This window comes from Athene noctua, chromosome Z, assembly GCF_965140245.1.
Source record: "Athene noctua chromosome Z, bAthNoc1.hap1.1, whole genome shotgun sequence".
Taxonomy (NCBI): domain Eukaryota; kingdom Metazoa; phylum Chordata; class Aves; order Strigiformes; family Strigidae; genus Athene; species Athene noctua.
This window is the reverse complement of record NC_134077.1, coordinates 26,178,750-26,201,569: the sequence shown is the minus strand read 5'-3', so window position 1 is coordinate 26,201,569 and position 22,820 is coordinate 26,178,750. Positions and strand designations below refer to the sequence as shown.

Here is a 22,820-nt window from a genome sequence, read left to right as displayed (position 1 = left end):
TGTATTCTATGTTTTTGTCTATTATTATCTTCTGGTTTGATAAACAGTTTCTACTGACATTAAATTAAAGCCTTTATGGACCCAAGAGCTTCTCTTTTATTTGCTCCTCTTCCCAAACGACACTAGATCTTCTAAAAAATGCATCCCACATGCTACAAAACCTGGATGGCTTGTACCTTTAAGCTAAAATTCCTACAATGCTACTCATTAAAATGTTTCAAGTGTAAATGCATAAAAACTATTTCAACAAAAGAAAAACAAATATGCAAGTTCCATCTAGGCTTATTTTTCAGTAAAGCACTTTCATAGACTTCTAATATGAATGAAATTCAAGTGACAAAAATTAATGCAGATGAACCATCACAGGTTATGTAATACCTTAAGGTTCACTGCCTGCAAACTCATGAGGGGCTGATTTTGTATGTACAAGAGAGGCATCAGACTCTAGTATGTATTTCTTCCACCTATAATACAGGTTAATCAGCACTCTCACACAACTACAGTTATCCCTGCCTCATAAATAACTTGTTTGCAGCCAACTACAATGAAGCTGGCTATGAATAAAGCAAAGACAACAGAAAAAGCCACTTACACAGAACAAAATTTTTGCATATGCTTACAAACAATATGTTCCTGTGTTATGTTATAATGAAACTTATGTCATCTACCCGGACTTGTGCAAACTATCTGACACTGCCCTGCATGGTATCTTTGTCTCTAAATTGGAGAAACATGGATTTGATGGATGGACCACTTGGTAAGGAATTGGCTTGATGGCAGCACTCAAAGAGTTGCGGTCAACAGCCTGATGTCCAAGTGGAGAGCAGTGATGAGCGAAGTTCCCCAGTGGTTAGTATCGGGACTAGCGCCATTTACCATCTTTGCTGGCGACACCGACAGTGGGGTTAAGTGCATATTCAGAAGTTTGCCAATGTCACCAAGCTGTGTGGGGCAGTCGACATGCTGTAGGGAAGGGATGGCATCCAGAGGGACCTGGACAGGCTTGAGAGGTGGACCCATGCAAACCTCATGAAGTTCAACAAGGCCAAGCACATGGGTTGAGGCAATCCCAAGCACAAACACAGGCTGGGCAATGAGTAGATTGAGAGAAGCCCTGCAGAGGAGGGCTTGGGGGTGTTAGTTGGTGGAAAACTGAGTATGAGCCAACAATGCGCACTCACAGCCCAGAGAGCAAACTGTAACCTCCGCTGCACCAAGAGAAGTCTGGCCAGCAGGTCAGGGGAGGTGATTCTCTCCCTCCACTCTGCTCTCATGAGACCTCACCTGGAGTAGTGTGTCCAGCTCTGGGGTCCCCAGCATAAGACAGACTGCTCAGGTGGGTCTAGAGGAGGGCCACAAAGATGATCAGGTAGTTGGAATACCTCCCTTATAAAGACAAGATAAGAGAGTTGGGGTTTTTCAGCCTAGAAGGAGAGAAGCCTCTGGGGACACCTGAGAGAAGCCTTCCAGTACTTCAAGAGGGCCTATAGGAAAGACAGAGAGGAACTCTTTACCATGAAGTGACAGGATGAGGGGTAATGGTTTTAAACTGAAAGAGGGTACATTTAGATTAGATATAAGGAATTAATTCTTCACTGTGAAGGTGGATGACACACTGGAACAGGTTGCCCAGAGAAGCTGTGGATGTCCCCTCCCTTCAAGTGTTTGAGGCCAGATTAGATGGTGCTTAAAGCAATCTGGTCTAGTGGAAGGTGTCCCTGCCCATAGCATGGGGTGGTTGGAACGAGATGATCATTAAGTTCCCTTCCAACCCAATTCTATGATTCTATGGTTAATTAGAGCAAGTAAAATAATTTTAGAAACATTTTTGAGATGTTCACACATAATGAAGTTTTTATTCCATATCATTATAGCTTCACACATCCACTCCAGACTTTACAGTGTTGGGGGAAGAAATTGCGGTTAGCTTAAAAAGAGGTTTTCACTGTTTTAACATTCAGTTTTATAGACACTGTATGGAAAAAACAGTGTTAAATTGAAAATGACAAGCCTTCCTGTAAATCGATGATATATTTCCCGCTCAAGATAGCTACAAATAGATATTTCATGCATTTGAGAAGAAAGGATTAACAGCTCTCCCGTAGTGTAAAAACACTATCATATCATATACACGTTTCTGGAAGATACTGAACTTAAAGTCACTCACCCATCCTGGATATATAGGGAATGAGGATTAATATTTTTCTACATGACAAGTAAATGTGAGTCTGACTCAAGTATATTTCGTTATTTAAGAGTTTGTCAGAGATCTGCACTGTCTAAAGGGACTCTGGCCCTACTAATGAGTATGCAGGACTCCAGTGATGCCAAGCAGTACAAAAGTGACAGTGCCCACAGTATGTAAACTAAACATGACAGAGGAGAATTCATCTAAAGATGCCTTAAATTTCCAAATCTCATAAACATATGAGATATGGTACAAACAAAATGTATACACTGACAAAGAGTCTTTGAAGTAAAACAAGCAGACTTCACAGCACAGATCAAGGCACCTTTTAATGGTGACTAAATACGGAAGAAAAGGATAAAATGTGGTTCTAAAACCATGGACAAACCAAAGCAATTCCAGCTTTTCTTATTATTATCCTTGTTTTCTCATTAAGAATTCCATACACTTCCTTGGCATTGCTGTCCTTCATAGTGCTTCTGGTTCAGTACCGACTGGCAATGGCATGTCTGCCAGCTACTGATTCAGATACCATAACACATGTGAAACATTTGTTCCAGTATAGAAATTCACATAACATCCCAAAGAGTTACTTTTCCCACAAGCTTTATAAGTAAATTTTGTACTTCTACAAAGAAGCAGCCAACAGGTGACGAACCATGACCATTTTGCCAAAAGCAACCCATTCCATGCACTAAAAAATGTTGTGATTCTAAAACTTTCCAAGCAATAGCTATTCCTAATAGTCTACATTAGGGGGGGGGGGGGGGGGGGGGGGGCTCAGAATGACAGACAAGACCATTTTGAGTAAATTGCTCACCTCACCACACAATTTCAGAAACTAACAGAGGTCTTGATGTGAAATGACTGGAGTAAAAAGAAATACCTGAGGACAGATTCTTGCTTATGGAAAAAGTACTGAGGTTCAGAGTCCAGTTGGTTGTAAGACTGATTGGGTGAGACCACAAACTGCACAAACTGCCCTATTTGATTCTGTACTTAAACCTAATTAAGGTTAGCTTAAAAAAGAAAAAAAAAAAAGGGGGGGGGGATGAGAGTGATGACAGTTTTCAGGCTATTGCTTCATGCAGCTCAGTGAACTCCAGATTGAAGTGTTGCTCTTTCAGTGCACCAGCAAGCCTGTAACTGAAAACAGACCATGGGTAGCTTTGTAAGATCCATGAGTTTGTAACATGAGCAAAGTAATTCCCTATATTAAAAGATGGGTCTAGGAAACAGGACATAGCACAGGAGGGAAGCCAGTATTTTAATTTTATATAAATAAGAGCATTGCAAAGCTTTATTACTTAAGGCTGAGTCAATAGGACACCAGATGGGATACCTAATGTGCATAGGTGGTCTCAGAAGGTACCAAAATAGACAACTTCTTTCTAGGCCGAAGCCTCCGAACATACTAACTATAGATAAAGTGTGTATTATTATATGGATCCATCTTAATACAGACAGGTCAAAAGCACAAGTTCTCTGACAGAAACAAGGTTTTCCTCTTAATTTCTAGAAAGCACCATGCACTTGGTGGGATTACACATAACAAAGCAGCATCTCTCTTGTAATTTGTGGGTTCAGGCCACTCTGTTTCTCTGGACAAGTTAAGTCAAAATAAATTGTGATTTTATATATTATCTGATATTCTGGGAAATTAAAGCAAAACCTGCTGACAAATAGGAGAATAGGCAGTACTGAAGAAACAGTAAGAACACAGAATTTAAAATCAGCAGCAGCATAATTCAGGGGAAAAGTAACTCCTGCTATTAATCATCTGCAAATTGGGCTATGTATCATTTCCTTTCTACTATGTGTTTCACATACACACAAAGAGAAGGAGTACATGCCATCAGATGAAATAGTGTACCCAAGAAATACTCCATATAACTACTACTTCCCAGCCATTGAGGCACTTTTCTGGTGGAAATATCGAGCCAAATATCACCAACACTCTGAGAAAGCTCATAATGCCTTAGAGAGGCACCCTAACTTCAGTGGACTTTAGGTAAGGTTACTTTTCAACATGACTAACTCTGGTAAGTACTTGAACTACAAATACATATTCTATTTACAAGATATTTCTGTTATCTTTTGTTTTCTATTTCTCTTTAGTTTCACAAGTTTTTGTAGGACATTCAGAACTGCAACTCACACATACTAGCAGTATTTGCATAGTTACATCAAACAAGTGAACAGCAAATGCCTTGCGTAGGGTTTTGGCATACTAGTTGCAGAGATATTTTAATAAAGATTCAATCTATAGGGACATAATGCAGATAAAAGCACATGTACTTTTTCTCTTTTAGAATTATGTAAAGAGGGTGGTCAGTGTACCATATCTGGTACTTTAATTGACTGATATATAGTAAGGGCATTTTTTAAAGCAGTACCAGGAAAAATATATCATTTTATAAGTCTGACGTGTATTTTCCAGTTTTGATATGCAGTATCTTCCTACTTATTATTAATTTAATTCAGAAGCACATCTGCAAGTCCAAGACAGGAGAGGAACTGACATTTAACTGGGTTACCGTTACAGAGCTCACTACTCACATGCTAACTCCCAATGCCTCTCCTGTCAAAGCTTCCTAAAAAAGTCAGTTTCCTGCAAAGGCTTGACTGGCCACTGAAAATATCTCCTTCCTCTTTTACTCTCCCTATCTGTAGAGGATCACTGTGCAAAAGGGAAAGAAGAGCTGTAAAATGACTGAGGCAACAACAAGGGTCTCACCTTACTTCCTCACTACCAAGCACCCATCTTGCTCCTGGTCATAAATCTCCTTGAATGAGCTTCAGCACCAATGGAAGTGCTGCAGTTTGCCATGAAGCCACCACTTCTCATATGCTCCAAACGTCAAAGTTACTGATGCAACACCCTTCTCTCTGGGGAGCTAATGAGAAGCATGAAGTATGTGAAGACTATTATGCTGATGTGTCAGTACTTGCACTAACTGTATCTTTCAGAATAATATGGTAACTTATCAACACAGTGAAAAGACAAGAGATGAAAGGTAAGGCCTAAATATGAAATTATTCCTAAGTGTGCAATAATTAAATTGCAGCTCTCAGCCTGCATTATAGAATCGCTCAAGGTAACATTTTTGTAACTGCCTATAGTGTAAAATGTTAGGTTCAAAGTATAAAAGGAAATCTGTACAGGAAAATGAACAATATTAATAGCTCATATAGTTTAAGAAAAAGCTTTAACCCTGGGCAACTCCTCAACAAAAGCATCTTGTCTCTGAGTATTTTAAATTCATGTCCAAACCAAGTAAGAAGTCACTCCATTTAACAGTGTCAGATTTAACTTCTGAGCCCAGACTATCAATCAACATGCCAAAAGAGAAACAGAGTAACTGTTCTGCCTATAATACTGAGTAATTAGAGGCCTTGCAGAAGCACTTTACTTTTCAAAAGCCAAGTGTATATTAGGTTATAATACTGAAATACCTACTTCCATTAGCTCTGTGCTTATTTATAGAAATCAGAAATTTAGAGATGGTCAAGAAAACTAATTTTAAAAGACTGCCTTACAGTAGAGCAAGCAGTTTCCTGCTAATAGCAAAAGCCAACCTAGCGCTTGGGCAAAATGCCTACTGGGAAGACAACATGAGGTTGGTTCATTGTGATTATTCTTGTGGTTTCTACTGACTTCTCTTGGAAGGACACCAGATGTAGCTTTCTGGTGGCAATAAAACTATGTATACAGCATGTTGCAAAATGCCTGCCATCCTTGTTCCATCAAAGATCAGAAGCATATTATAGTCAAAGCACCAAAGAGATGCACTGATTCAATGAATGAAGATGCTCCAGAAAAAGAGACTTGGCTGCATAAATTCTACTCAACACAGAAATCCTGCTGTAGTTTTAAAGCTGCTTCATCCTCCAAGAGAAGGAATTACTTTCGTCTTCATTACTGCTCAAAATCAAAGCAAATAACTATACACGGAGCCAGAAACACTGGATGAGGGGTGTGGAAGTGGAGGGGCATAAAAGCCTCATGCAATTTTTTTTTCAGAGCAAATTCAAAGTACTCATTTTGAAGTGAATTAATTTTAGATATGACTAATGTAAATGTGACTATATTAATTTATCCTCCTGTTAGGCCTATGTTAATCCAGTTCATGTTTTGAGATACCTTTTATAAACTCTTTTTTACATCATGGCTAACTGTAATAAAACTTCAGAACCAGCATGTGATTCTGTCATCTTCCTTCAACATGTTTCATAAGTGAATACTACACAGTAGGAAATAAATAAAAATATTTTGCTGTTTTAACTTTATGTTGTAATGATTCTTCTATAAAAGTCATTTACAGTGCGCCACCTGAAGTTTCATAGATACAATAAGGAAAAACACAAAGGTGTTTACTATAGATTTACTTACATAACCACTCACCATGTTTACTCATTTTCTGGGAAAGCTCAAAGAAAGCAATGAGAATAAACAAAATGCCGATTTTATTTTAAAGCAATCCATTCAACACTTCTGTAGTGTATGTTAAATGAATTCTTAGAATTCTTGACATTTCTAGCTGACTGTTGAGGGGTAACTGGAAAGTTCTCATTTTGAATACAACATGTGTGTGTAAGATACAATACACTAAGTAGCACAGATAGGAAGTACTAAGCTTAAATCAGGCAATAAGACTCACTTGAGAGGGTGTACTGGTTAGCTCCATCTTTTCTTGGGATTTTTCCTTTGCTAGTCGTGCAGCTTCTTTGAATTCCTGAAATTTTTCAGCAAACTGAAGGTACATATGTTTAAAAAAAAGGAAAAAGATAAAGAGTAGGCGTCAAGTAGTACATTACAAGCAGAACAGAATGATGTACTTAACATTTTACAAAGTCAAATTCTGTCAGTAGAATTTTTAATTTTTTCTCCTTATTAGATGCTCATTTAAGTGATTTACACAGTGATATACCTTTCAGACATAATGTACACTGTTTATGTCAGGAAAATTATGATGCAGTGAAGTCTGTTCTGTTGCTGGTAAGTGTTAAAAAACCTCATGTCAGAGATGGCTAGTAATAGTGACAAGTTGCCTTACATGGGTGCTTTCAGGTTCAGGTTTTACTCTCCTTCGGACAACATATGATCTATCTCTGAAGCCTACTGTGGTCACTATTAGCCTAGAGCTTTCAGTGGGCTTCACTTTTTCATGACAAAAAATATTGATTTCTTTCCAAATTTTAACAGCATTTATAATTTCAACAGCTAATTAGAAAAGCAGCAGTGGGGATATTGAGTCAAGTTCATTTCTTGAGTGTTCACTGACATCAATAAAGTTAAAGAACAAATTCACTGAACACTTGCATATACTAAACACTAAATTTAAGAATTACACATTGAATTGCCATATGAAGCTTGATTTCTGTGCTACATGTACCTCTTCTGGAAAATAGCTTAAGCAGCAATTTAGAAATACACACACCCTTAAACTGGAGAGATTAAAGCAATTCATTACGAACAGGGCCCAGTTTCTCTGGCTAGAGAAAAATCTGGCTTCATAGATCTCAGCTTGACACTACACGAATTGCTATAGTAGCCAAGCATTTGTTTTTGTTTCCTACTGCTTTTATACAGAACATTATCTCATTATGATCGGCTTAAGACTGAAATGAATCTGCAAAAACACTGGAAGCTTCACCAAGAGCTTCTAAATCTCTCCAGCAGCAGCAAAGAAACTGCTTTTCATGGCATGTATTTAGAAGGGACAAAGACTACATTTTTATTACACAACCTCCTCAACTATTTTCAGTCAGAACTCACTTGCTAAGCAAGACCTAAGAAACCTTATTGTATTTAAATGCCTTCTCTGGGTAGGCTATTAGTATTTAAGGAAAAATAATTTCTCTCCACTTGTATCCTATATTTCACCTGTCAAGTTATTTAAAAGCGTATGTTTCCTGAATATAGACGGAGACAAGAGATACTATCCTGAAATAATAATCCAGCAGCAATAAATTGCTGATAAAATTGGCAACAGATCACCAGTTCAGTATCAGGTACACAATACTTGTACCTGATGGGTAACCTATTAACTATAAGATCAGAAGACTGGTAAATTCAAAAACATGATGCTGAGGTTTAGAATAAATGGCTGAAGACATAGAAGGCAGTATCATCCTCTGTATCACAGTGGTAGAAACTGCAAAAAATACATTAACACACAGGTAAATAAAAAACATTCTAATAAAGAACTCGCAGGGCTAATATAGTGAAAATTCTCACAGATTTACTAGAATTCTTTGAGATAGTTAGGTGATGGATAATAACAATCTTCTGATAAAATTCCTAAATAACAAAGCTGAGATCTCATAGTATGAATGGAAAGGTTATTTGGAAGATCAATATTTTAAGGAAAAGATGTAAACTCCCTGCACAATTTTTTCAAGAGGCTCTTACAGGTATGTGCAGTAGCACTTTTGCCATTTAACATACTCTTAAATTATAGGGAATAAATCAGGTCAACTAATTCAAAGGGGTAAAACAGACAGCAAATCTGAAAAGGAGTACTACTTCTCATACATCAGGATACTGTCAAAAGCACATACTTACATTCCAAATGAGAAAGTAGTCTCAGCTTTTTCTAAAAATCATGGGATATTCTGTTCCTGCTACTGCAGCAGCAAGGGGGACTCTGCCTTAGTAATTAGTTTAGGAGGACAAAGGTACATGAACCAAAAACAAAGTCCAAATGTCTAACATTTACTATAAGCTAAGCAGAAAATTATCTGAGAATAAACAGTTTATTCTACCTGTTCTGATTATTTGCTTCATTAACCTGTTTAAATCAGTCAGGCTAGACTAAGCTTTTTGTAGTTGCAGGATGTCTTTTGCTCCCTGGAACCTGAAATACTTCATTGGGGCCCAGAGACACTACTGCAAAACAAATTACGTACAACAGGGCTGTTCACTTAAGGACTTCAATAAAGCAAACAGAGAAAATAAAGCTCCAGAATCAATTGTTAAGGTAACTTCTGGAAGCAACCTGTTTCTAAACAAACCTGTTAATACAGTTTGTTAGCCCTATTACTAATATCCAGTAGTATCTTGAGCCCTAAATTAGATTTCATGTCCTACAGTGCTAGGTGTACAAAAGAGTGCTCTGGTAAACCTGACAACAAAGCAAGTGCACAGAAGTGAGAGTTAGTAATCTAAGCAGAGAAACATGACAAGAAAGAGAATATATATGTGATTTCTCCAGAGCTACCCAGCAAATCCTGGGTTTCTAATTCAGCTTTTCTGATACCAAGATACCTACACCAACGTCAGTGACTGAATAGACTGTAATCTAAAGAAAAGTCTCCTTTCCCATATCAGCTATGTTTATTAATTTTGAAATAACACAGAAGTTTTACCTGTATGAATTTTAGTAGCAACAATCAGCAATTTCAACTCACATGAATATTAGTTTGATGATTAAGATATAATACAAAAGGAACAAGTTTGCTAAAAAGGTCCTGAAGATTCATCACCATAAGCTTCGGAGACTTGGTATTTTTCTCAATAGATTTGCATGTTCTTCGTAAAACACAGCTATCTGAGTAACTGCTAATCAAACCTGTACTTAAGAGGAAATACCTGCTGTAGTTTTTCAGATTATTTTTTCATTAGTAATATAGTTTTAATCCACAAGCATTCTTAAAACTCTCAGACATCCTTGTAAGGGCAGTGAAAGAATGGAACTGAAACAACTGTAATTAAGAAGGCAGTAAGTACCATATGTAGACAGAAAAAAAAAAGTGTCAAGAATAGGACAGATAAAAACCCCAAAATATTTTCACTGGCATGGATAACCCAGTGTTTAAAGTCAGGCAAACACAGAGTGTGTATGACTACAGCATGACACTTTCCCTCCAAAGAAGCATTCTGTGATTAAGGAAAACAAGCTAGTCTATGAGAGAAGTAAACTGAATAAGCATTTATGCTAAAACCCATTGAAATATTAACAGAAGTTATTATCACTTGGTAAGCAAGTGCCTCTAGGACATGCACACCAATTTAACTGACAAAGTTTTTAAGTTCACTGAAACAATGATAGGTACATGAACACATATGCAGTACTAGTATAATTCAGAATTTCCTTTGTGTTGCTTCATGGAAATGAAAGCTATTTAATTACGAAGGGAAGAAATCTTAAAAGTGTAACACTTGTTCAAATAAAGCAGTTGTACCGGTTCTTATTCCAATGATTTTCTAACAGGTCCATGCTTATCCTTGGCTAGTGACAATTACTTTCTCAAAAAGGCTGTTATGATTTTTCTTTTTTTAAATAACAAGACAATCATTATTCCTTACTTAAACATGTACTATATATTCCTTTATCACACTTGGGTTTCCAGATCTTTTGTGTACTTCTAAGACAAAAATTCTCTGCTTAACGTAGACACATGATCTTAAACTGAATGGAAATTCCTCATCTGGGAAAAATTATGTTGGCTTGTACAGGTTCCTGGACTCATCTATCAGAGTAGTATCAATAGTAATACATATTGTAGGAAGAGTGTTCAGAGGAACTGTACCATCAGCTTGAGAAGCAGGGGTTATTCCTTTTGTCAAAGTAAGATGTACCTTCCTCCTGCACAAGCAGACTGGAAGAAAAACCTCATATGATGCAGAATTTCTTTAGTAAACATTTCAACTTCTGTATTCCAACAAAAAAAGTGTCATTTTCTTTTACACCGAATATATTTCCCACTAGCTTTACTTCAAACATACAGATGCTGAAATATCTCTGATTTGATGTACTACGTAGTAGAAAAGGGCAAATGAATGTGGCTTAGAAGTAAAAAATGCATCTGAAGACCACTAACAATTTTTTTTCCTAAGAGATCTAAATACAGAAGAAACACTAAATTGTCTACTCCTTTAAATTCTATCATGAAAATCTGTAATGGAAGAACAACTTTTTAAAAAGATAAACCTAACCAATGAATAATTAGAAAGCATTAACAACATACACTGTAATTGCATAAATCTACCCCCTTTACTACATCAGTTAAAAGAAAATTTGCAGGTATCGCGCTTTGTCTTGTCCTTTTACATTGTAAGAATAGACACAGAACTGTTTTTGTAAATTATTTTTAAATAACAACAGTAGTAAGCACTGAGTCAAGAAAAAACACTCAGGAATCAAATAATCTTAAACCACTTGACTAGCTGAACAGCTGCCACACACTGATCATACTTACTTTTGAAAGGTGATGTTCAGATGAAAATCCCAAACCATAGACCGTATTCGCCCTGCTGTCTGCCCATTGGCCAAACTTCTGGGATGTTTTAGTAAATGTCATGTTGGGGGTGATAGTGCTATTTATTATTGCCTGAAAAAAAGTAATAGTTGTAAAAAAGGGGGTTTGTGGGGTTTTGGCTGTTGTTTGTTTTTTATTTTTTTAAAGACCACTCATAATTGAAAATGCCAATATTGTAGTCAGGTATCTGTGTATAATGAATGAGACACACAGGGAACTAGGGAACAGTTTTCTAACTGAATCACAGCTAAAATTACAAAAGCATATTTTTGCATACATTCTGTAAAAGGAGCAAAAGCTGTGGTGGAGCACCTGTTTGCAATTGGAAGCAGTCATTTAGTAGTTAACAAGTCTTTAAAAAGTCTTCTAACTTACCTGCATAGGCTAAGGAGATCAGAAAAGAAGAACTAGTAAAGTCCTTATTTGTCTTACAAGTGTATTTCTTTGTCCCTTAAGGCAATGAGTCTTAAACTCCACTGTAAGCTTCACTGTTGCATTCCCCCCACCCCCAAAATATGCGATTATCACTGGAAAACACACAATAAAACAAGAAGCACAATTTCTTTTGAATTTTCTGTATTACAAGAATTCGTTTTTCATTTATACACACAGAAGCTTGCCTGACAGGGTCATACATCAACTATAGAAGAAGAGCTACTCTTAGAATATTTTTTCTTCTCTAGTTCTTGCTATACACAGGATGGAAGGAGCACATCCTCCAGCATACAACTTCTGCTAATGTAAGCAAAAAATGCAACTATTAGATGATAGGCTGGTTCCACTAAAAGCAGCTGAAGTTTCACCATAGATTTCAACAGTATTTCCGTCACATTAAAGTTTGTGCAACATACTCTAAATCTGCAATGTGGAACTGTCCAGCTGACTTGAAGCATGTCAGGATAGTCTTATAGCGACACCAATAGGTTCCATCTAACTAAAAACCCGATTTTCCATACAGTTTACAACCAGCCAACAAGAACAAGAAACACTAGCCATAAACCCAAAGATTTGTGCATTTGAAGTGAAACGCTGGCATGCCTTCTTATGTGTATGATGCTCTGGTGCTAAGAGTTTCAGCTGCATTTGTTAGGTAATTCACAGCCCTTTTCATGAATCACTGGTGCTTTGTAACACCCACTGAAAGAGAAAGTCCTTAAAACTTCCCAGAAAACAGCACACACTGCAAGCAGAGCAATTCAGCAAGAATTTTTCCTACATGTCAGTTACTGTTCTCCAAAGGTTATTGTCAGTATGTTTCCTACTGCAACTGTCTTACAGTATTGAGCTGGGAATCTTTTGAACATCAGTGTGCATGTTTCCTGCTTCCATGAAACCATAACCCCTGCCTTACACCCGTCAGGTTCAAGCCTGTGATTACTGAAGAGTCCTAGAGCCGCAACAAAATCCATAGGGTCCAAACCATATTCCCTGTCATAAATAATATCTTTCTTTTATTCTTTGAATAGCAGGAATTGTACAGATGTGTAGAGAATAACAATATTTTCTCAGGACGGTGACAGAAACTTCAACATCAGAGAGACCAAGTACTGCTCTTCCAAGTCCGAGATCATCTAGAAGTCAAAATTAGTATATACTACTTGTGTGAGATGGCCTTCTGGGTGGATATTAAAATGAGTAGTTATAGAATTTACTTGGCACCCTTTGCTTTTGCTGTGATTTGGATGGCACTGGAGCACAGCTACCATCAACATAAAATTTTCTCTGAATTCTGCAGGGCAAACCTGACAAACTTACAGCTAAGGAGCCCAGCTAAGCCCACAAACAGCTCCCACATGCATATGGTGATTCTCAGATCAAGTGGCAGAGGGGAGCATTGCAAGAAAGTTGAAAAGAACATACTGTATTGCAACATGTAGAAAAACAAAGATACTGAAGCACACATGAATTTAACAAAACTGGCATCTTCTGCAGTGGCTTTGACAGCTCCACTACACTCACATTAAATGAGAAGAGCAAATCTGGATGTAGCCGAGGATATCAAACAGGCAGTCCTCTGATAACTTTTGCCTCAAAATGCAAGTTTTGGCCACCATTGTGAACAACTCCTGGAAAATTCTGCAATGTCTGAAGCTTACATTTGAACCAACAAGCTTCATCATGTCAAGGACAAGACTTGCTGCATGATCAGAGACTGGAGAACTATCTCCAGCATTAACTGTCCACAAAATGTCTCCTTAGATCTTCATATAGGATAAACTGGTCAGTGAAGTCACTGGTAGTTCAAACATCATTCTCCTCTCTTTAGGCATAAGGTTCAAAGCCCAAATAAAGCCATCAGGCTTGCAATTGCACTATGGCCTCCAAATGACCTCTGATAATGTAAGACAGGGAGGTGGGCTTCTTGGAAAGGAGGTACTCTGGAGATCTTTTTTTCTTGTATGCTTCTTGTCTTCGTGTGCACTGTTAGTGCTTGGAGCCCGCTTCTGAAATAACTTGGTGGAACCCAGAACAGAGTCGTGCAAGTTCACTTTAATGCTCATTCTCTCTTGCTGTGAAACCCGTCAACAGTACTATCTTTGAAATTAAGTACCCTGGGGACAGTGTAGAAAAGAGTCTTCCTCCCAGCTCAAGCACTAGTTATGTTGTCTAGCTTGCTTAAGTCCTAGTTCCATCCATTACCAGAGTTAATTTGAACTTACATCATAGATTTGAGAGTGTACATATTATGTTATGGATGTAACTTCCTCAATGCAGGTGACTCTGAGGACAGGGACTTATGACCTCCAAGCAACAGGCAAGTTTGAAGTCTGCAGCCCTGGCATTTGCTGTAGTAACAATGGCATATCTATTAACACAGTAAAAAACCTTGGAGAAACCAAGAAGTTTTTAGCTGAGACTGCTCACTGCTTCAGCTGACCATGTTGCTGGCTGCACAAGACAGAACCCAGAACAGGCTGCCTAGACCAGTCTCTCTGCATTTAGGCTGAGTTAACAGTGTCTTTGAAAATGCTTCTCTGAAAGGGAGAAAAGTAGGAAGAAAACTTAAAAAAAATAATTGTATTGAGCAAGAGTTGCTGTGATTTCTTTCCTTTATTTTTCAGCAGAGAAAAATAAAAAGGCTTCACTCCAGCGGACCGTATTAGTCTAAAGACGGCAAGTTTCTCACTGGGAAGACTACAATCAGATCCCAGTGATATAAAAAAAAAAAAAATTAAAACCCAGTTCTTTCATTAGATTTGCCAGTTTTACAAAGAAATCAATCCTCCCTGGATTAAAAGCATTAGTATGCTAGATCTCATGTTTTAAAATAATTATGCTTTTAAAAAGCGCAATGCTAGAGCATACTACAGATACAGTTGGTATCAGCTACTTCTGGAAAATACTAGATATGAATCCTTCATATCTTCAGAGTGAAAAAAAAAATTAAATTGGAATTTATAATTAAGTCTGTCTTGTCTAACCAAATAGGTACTGCTTTAACTGATCTCCTCTACACCAGATTTCACTGTAGAGTTACCAGTATAACGAGTGTCAAATATTTTATCAACTTTTTAAAATGTTGTTAGTATAAATGTACAAGAATATCTTAAAAACAGAACAGAGTCAATCAGGCAGACATCTAGCTTTTGAAGAAAACTGATTTTGTTATCTTTAGGGTTTTTTGAATACAAATACAACTTTTATGTTTTCCTTTTATATTAGTTTAGATATGAGAAAACAGGGCATGTGTCTTAGCTGTTCATTTCACTGACTACAAACCCAACAGCTGCAAGATATACAGCAGTGGTCAAATATGATTTTATCTTGTGCTAAAATTGATGGCAATAATAATTAAGACATAGTATTTTTTAACTTCTTCAAAGGAAGATCACTGAAGTCCTGTGCTTACAGGTCTTACTTAAAATCCATATTTAGCATTAAACGGGTTATCACTTTAATGTGTGACTAGTTTATTTTACAACAGTCATTAAAATGTAAAGATCCTCTACTGCAGTAACACCGATGGAAGACTTGACTCAGAAGTATTTTATACAAGGCTCATGGAGCCTACAGACTGGAAAAATCACGCTTTTCCAGAGTCTTCTCTCGTTTTAGACAAGCACAAATTATTAGGGTTTTTTTTCCTACCTTGTGTCTGTGAAAAAATTATCAGAGAGTTAACTAGTACTGCAGGAACCACATTACTTGATCTCCTGTCTTTTCTCAGTGACTGCCAGAGGCTGAATGGAAAAAACAGCAGGATTCTGGGAATAATCCCAGTGTCTATCTGCAGAGTTACTGGAGAAATAATGGAGGCTTCCTTCCATCACCTAGGAAAAAGAAGTACTAAAACATATTTTTCCAAGGAGCTACTAAATGACTATATAATTAATGACAGCTGAAAGCCTTAGCAACAACTCAACGTTGTCATGTCATATTGCATAAGAAATTTTATTTTTCAGGGTTTCTCTTGATTCTTAAGAGAACTAGCAGAAAAGAGTCACATAAAAGATATTTTCTCAAGAGGTCAGAGAAACCAGCCTCAAATTCTATCAGGTTATATGCATCAGGATCTCTCTGCCATTGATAACATGGATCCAGATACTGTACGTGACTATAAAGTATTGCCTATACACTGAACACCTTATGGTCCTAGACCACTTCCTGGAGTCAAATGAGAGGGAGATGCATCATTTCTTGTGCAAGGTATTTTAAGAGGAGACTGTAGCTTCAGAAAATATTACACAGAATCCATTAAAAATAAGCAGCACTTGCTTCTGTAGGACCTATCCCAGCTGAATCTGACTCATAGACCCAATGATATGCAATAAGCAAAAAACGACTCTCAAATTACACCAGACCCCCAACAAGCTAATTCAAGTGAGAATCTGCAAGGTACAATAGCATCCTTCAGAGGTAAGTGAAGATAATGTCTTAAAAATGTCCTTTTGTTTTCAAGAAGAAAGATTTAATGACAATCAGTACAGAAGTTAAATTTTATTCAGGAATTCTACTGAAACCCACTGACTTAAAGAGAGGGAAGGGTGTGGGACAGGAACATGATTAGCACACAAATCTGAAGTGTATTTCTCTCAAACTTTCCTTACTGCAGTCTTGGTGAATATACATGTGAGTTGCCACCACTTACTGCTCAGCACCTGAGCCAGTGTAACTGAGCAGCCACATGCATTCTCTCTGCCTTACTAACCCACAGGGTGATGTAAACCCCAACAGCACCAAGGTATACAATAAAACCTGGTTGGAACTATTGCCTCTGAGGGAGGGGCATGACAGCTTCAAAACCAGTATGGTTCAACAAGTGTTTCTGGCTACTGGTAACGTGTATTTTAAACATTTTCAGTGTAAAATTTGGGGTGGTTTTTTTTTAAAAAAAAAAACCCCAAACCTACAACCCCAAGTCATCTTTATTCAGTTTCATTTCAAAACTTGAAATGGCAGGAATAAATTGTATAGGTTTTTCTCCTTTCCAATTTTTAACACTTCCATCTGACCAAATAAGGCATTGCAAGCTGAGATGCCAGTAGTGTTACTGACTCCCAGATGTATGCCATATAGCAGAGACACTGTCTGGATGCACTCCAAACTTAGGAATATTTTATATTTATCGCTTTTTACACAGTATGTTGTGTATGCGCAGACATGTTAAAAAAGATGAGGCTTTAATTAAAAATAAAAAAATTCTCAGAATTATGATAAAAACGTCCTTAAAATTATTCTGTGGTTCCCCTTACTATTCACCTGTGTATGTTTCAAAGTAGTGCTGTGATGCCTAAAACACTGGGTCTTTCTTAATCATGACTGGGATTGCAGATCTTATTCAGACGTCTAACACTTGGATGAAAAAATTATTAGGATTGCAGCAATCACAGAGAGAGTAAATCAAAGTGATAGACTGCATTATCAATATACCTTGCCAATAACAATGCAAACACAAAGGAAATGCTGCAGTAGACAAAAGAATAAATAAGTAGTGAACAACTGCTTGACAATTTAACTCACTTTATATTTCTCAATTTATACCCACTTGAGGTAGAACCTAAGGAACCATCAAGTTTTTAATCCCTGTCAAACTAATTTTTTAGGTAAGGTTTCTTATAACAGCAGCTCAACACACTATCCTTCCTAATTAAAAAAACAAAAAAACCCAAAAAAACCCACACAACAAAAAACCCAAACAGAGTTTTGATAAAAGCTTACCATGGAGAGCTATATTGGAAGGGAATCCTCAGATTCTCTACAGCAAAAATTGGAGGATTACATAACAAAGGATTTACTAAGTCATTATGGGCACTGAACAGATGTCCTTCATAATGCTGAAGCCAATGATATTGATAGATCATTGAATGTGGCGATGAAAACAGGTTATTGTAACCCTATTTCTACTTTTTAGTGCATCTCAGAGAATGTCTTCTTAGTCTGCTCATAATATTAACTAAGTAAGAGGTCATCACTTAAATCTAGCAATGGATTTATCAAAGTAAATATGAATGCATGGAAAATAGCATTTTCTAGTAAACACTTAAAACATGTAATGAAGCAGTATTACCATTTTAACATGGCAGTAATCTGTTACTCAGATAATGACAAAAGCATCTGAGAAGATACTTGAAGGACGACTAGAAAAGAAATACAAAAACTGATGAAGCAAGCAATAAAATTTACCTTTGAGCCATCCAAACTGATAATCCTGTAGACATTTCTTGTGCTGTCATAGAAGTAGGACACAGTAACAGCATGCTTGCTGGTGGGAACCCAGTTCTTCTTAGTGTTTGGGTCAATCTGGAAGACATGAGCTCGGGTGCTGAAGATGGGTTGTTCCCTGAAAGGTACGGAGTAAAAGTTGTGAATCTTAATTTGTACATAATTTTGTTGCACACAAGTTACCTGCCAGTTGTGCCCACTGGGATGTACACATAATAATTTTTTCCTAAGAACTTCTGTATGAGTTGGTGTGTAGAGCTGCTAAGTGCATTAATATACATATGCAAGCAAAATGCAAGCCTTCTAAGGCAAAAAGCAGCACTCAGTCGTACAGTCAGACAGAGACAGACATCTCTAATACAGAACCAACACTATCCCATCATCTCCACAGCCCTCACCCTCCATCTGTCCCTTTAAATTAACAGGCATTAATACTTGTGCAACTTCATCTCGTTACACTGCACGCTGAAGAACTTGTATAACTTCAAATCCCCATCTTCTCAAAAAATATTTTAATATTCTGATTATTCTAATCAATTTCAGGCCATAATCTGAAACTGAACAGGCTGATTCAATGCAATTACTCTAAAACTAACATTAATTAAGTCCAGGAACCATTGTAAAACCATCACTCTTGGGAGCTTTACACCTGAACGTTTTCATAGCAACACTAAATATGTATAACACACATGTTCAAAGTTAACTGCTTAGCAAATAAAATCATATCAATTAAAAATCCTACTGTACTTTAAAATGTACAACTTACTGTCCCCATGATCATAAAGTATTCAGAGAAATCAAAAAATATTTTAGTATCACTAAGATGGTTGTCAGTTTAAGTTTAGCTACATTTTAGTGACAAAAAAGACTGCTATATTCTTCAGGGAATGCTGCCATCAAATCCCAAAGACATTAAGTACCAAAACTTTAAAACGGATTTAACTTTCTAGTTTCTGGACTCTCATTTTCTCCCATTTCCAGAGATATGAAGAAACATTTCCTTTGTTCCTGTCCTCATTTCCCTTTAAGAAGTAACTTTTTAATATATTTTCCTGCCAAAAAAAAAAGCAAAAGAAAAAAAAAAAAAAATCAAGATTTTGGGTACCCATAGTCAAAGGATTTTAATCTAGCCTCATTACAATAGGGTACATGTGACCCCTCAGAAATATCTCTACTGCTTGGCAGCAAGGGCAACTGTGACCAGCTACTTTCAGCAGCAGAATCTTATTACTCAGCTGGGAGGTAAAGCTCCTTGAAGTTCATCTGCCAGAAGATGTGGTATACCCCTATATTGGGTGTTGAAGTGACAGAAAGGCTACAGAACAGAACCAGACAGTGAAACAGTTTCAGCAAAAGCTAAAGGGGAAGGCAGGCAGGCCAGGAAGACTAATGCACATGCTACTCCTCCATGCAAACATCACTGCAGCCTCAGCACCAACTCATAATCGTCTAGATCAACAACCTATAGGACCTTGGGTAGCTGTTTTCCTGATCCTAATCCCTTGCACACAAACAAAGGTTATGCAAAGGTAACTCTTACAGCCCTTTTGTTTAACAGAATCCTTACACGAATTACTATCACTCTTTGAAATATCTACAATTACTTCTTCAACCATACTTAAAACTTTAGTTTTGTCTTCAATAATAGATACATTTTTCATTTACGTCACAATTAAGCATATTCAAATGTAATGTGATGCATATCACCATAATGCAACCAGTTTTTTAACTCTGGAAAGTTAGAGTCCATCAAAACAAAAATCTCAGAAGACTGACAATTATTTGGATGAAGATTGACATTGAAAAGAGAAAATAAAGGCTCTGACCACATCTTAACTAAAAAGATGAAAGAGCTGAATCCAAAATGTAGATGTGAGGTTAATAAATACACATTTGACTAGAATTGTCACAGTACAGTATTATCACACAACTGGAACTTTCAACATACCACAGGTTAGGATTTTAATATGTAAAAGGTAGGCAAAAACTATATGACTAGAGCAAGTCAGAGTGTCAGCAGAACCTCTAGTGTTCAGCCCTGGCTACCTGCTCTCCTGCACTGTCAGCACAAAAACATTCCACTGCCCCACCTAAATATCCTCAATTTGTTTGATGAGGTGGCCTGCATATTCCTGCTGATTGCTTGGCAGTGTTGCTCAAAGCCAAACCAGAGCACTCTGAAGGGCACATGTGAGAATCTGGCATAGACATTACAGTTAGGTATGGAACAGCAGAAATGAAGCTTACATACCCTATTTAATCACTTCTGATAAAACTATAGTTACAGTCTTTCCATGTTTTAAATTAAGCTACAGCTTTGCTGAATGACAAGCTGTCTACACTCTGTGGAAAAAGCACAGCTCCATTAAACTAGTTGGATAAATCATAATTTTGCCAGATTACTGGGGTAATTAGGATTTTTTTCAGACAAAGACACTAAACTTCAGATGCCTCTAGAATTAGACCAATGTTTTGACACTTGATGATGAACATTTATAATGATTATTTCTTCAAACAAAAGAAAGTTATACACCTATGTCTACAGGACTAAGTATGTTATAGAATCAGACTGATATGCCACTGAAGTCCTTCAAAACTGCAATACAATTAGGTCATCTGGATTTGTCTGTAGCGACATACAGAATTACTTAAATGTTAGATTTGCTAAAAAATTTAGAAATAGAGGGCAATATATACAAAAAATAGACAAGATTTCTAATTTTAGCTAATCAATCTTTAACCAAAATTTTTGTTCTTGCATTATCCACACAGGACCATGACCACCTCCCAGTCTGGAAGTTTCAATTAATTCAATTGAAGTAATATTATTTATAGGAGTGTTAGTATTACTTAAATAGGAAAATAGTTTCCCGTTTTCCTTGCTAAGCGCTCAATACATATAAAAATTATATTTAATATTTTTATATATATATACACATTTTTAAATCTACTTTTGCCTATATAGAGTTGAGCTAGGAAGGCACGATCAGCTTTAAATAAGAAAAAACAATCCTGTAAAAGAATCCTATTGGTTCCTTACTCTTCTGTCTCTTTTCTTCCTCTTTCAGCTTTCTCTTGTCATTCCTTCACTACCAGAAAGTATTTAGTATTCATTAAAGACAGTAATAGAACTAAGACAAGAACTCAACACTAATTACAAAGAGAAGTCATTCATTTTTCCAGAAATATCCTGATGCTGAATAAAAAGAAAGGAAACTAACAAGAATGCCATAGTAACACAGTTTGACTGTTAGAAATGTGCACTCAGGCATGGCAAAAACATTAAGGATAATATGGTGCTGTTCTTAATTGGCTTAGACTGCAACATTACAATGGTCAAACAGAGACTAAAATAAGTGTTAAGTCCTCTTGGACTTGAGTGTCAATGTGAGGACTAAGGAAAGCAGCAGAAGTGCTACTTAAGCAGGTTAAGAGTTGCACCAGTTTTTTTCACCACTGATACAGAAATCCATTCACTGATATGTGATCAGTGCTAGGCTAGGTTTAGGAGAAAAAGTCAGTGTCCTAACAGCTGAATGAACAGTGTTTTCCACCACTCTTTCCATTCTGACATCTTAACACATCCTTTTCAAAAAAATGCAGACTACTGAATATAAGAACCTAAGGTTTCATTTCTCTATATGTTAGACTAATTAAAGCTTTCACAAAAAAAGCTTAAATTAGCACAGAAGGTTAGAAAGAACTTTACTTGCTAATACATAAAAATATCTATTCTTTTATCTGTCTGGTAGTTCCATATTGTGCCAACACTAGTGCTGAGATCTCCTTCCTCTTACTTCTTTCCCCACACTGTTGTTTACTGTAACTCCAAAGTTATTTTCATGGCCATAGTATCAACTTCTCAAGGCTGCGTTTCTGTTGTCTTAGTTACTATAAAAACAATAAGGCCACTGAAAAGAAGGTATGAACTTCTACAACATTAGTTGATGTCCTACTTGCCCTACTCCCCTTACAGTGTGTTAATGACGCCAAAAAAAATTTTTTAAACACACCCATTTCCCTTCCCGCTGCATACTGGGCTAACTTGACAAGGTTTTGGTAGGAAGAGTGCTACACCATTGAGGACAAGGTCAGGGACTGCTCTGTGCAGACACAAGAACAGACCAGGATTGGAGCTGGAGAAAAACAGACACACAGGAGATGACACCTGAGCAGGGACTGGAGCAAGGAGCTGCCCAAGCAGGAGCAGACAGCAGATGCGGGAACAGATATAACACTGAGGGGACTGTGGCCCACAGAGGAATTGAGTTTAAAAAAATAAGTGCCACCACAGGCACTGACTGCCATCTTCTGAATACCACATGTGGTGACAAGATGGGAGACCAGGAAGGAGTTGAAGTGTACGCAGGGAAGATGAGGTGTGTTTTCCGTGTTTGTCTTCATCTTCACTGGCAATAAACTAATTTGAATTCAATTCCCTGAATCAAAATGGGTTTCTTGCACATGACATTCCCGCCCTGCTCCAAACAGAAAAAACAGATCTAAAACTTCATACAACAGCTTCTTGGATTCCCAAAGCATTCAAATACACTAGAAGTTTTAAATCTCTAAGCAGAGCTATTCTCTCCAAGCAGTATAGGACAAAAGAGGATGAACAAGCAGGACCCCAATGTGATGGGGTCCAACCTACTAAACTCAGCTTTGATAGCTCTAAAGTCCATGAGAATGAACATTCACATCAATC

The 22,820-nt window shown here is 37.2% G+C and overlaps 1 protein-coding gene across 9 annotated transcripts in view; it reads right to left on the bottom strand.

The window, feature by feature from the left end:
- Positions 1–22,820, bottom strand: part of HOMER1 (homer scaffold protein 1) — a 145,562-nt gene that overhangs the window by 100,502 nt on the left and 22,240 nt on the right. For all 9 annotated transcript variants that reach the window (XR_012635533.1, XR_012635534.1, XR_012635535.1 and 6 more), the window contains 3 exons: positions 18,077–18,233; positions 11,393–11,524; positions 6,850–6,942 (listed from right to left, as the gene is read on the bottom strand). Coding sequence is in view for 5 of the 9 variants with exons in the window: in XM_074932108.1 (XP_074788209.1) it covers positions 6,850–6,942; positions 11,393–11,524; positions 18,077–18,233 (382 nt within the window). In the remaining 4 variants the exon portion in view is untranslated. The remainder of the gene's footprint in view (positions 1–6,849; positions 6,943–11,392; positions 11,525–18,076; positions 18,234–22,820) is intronic.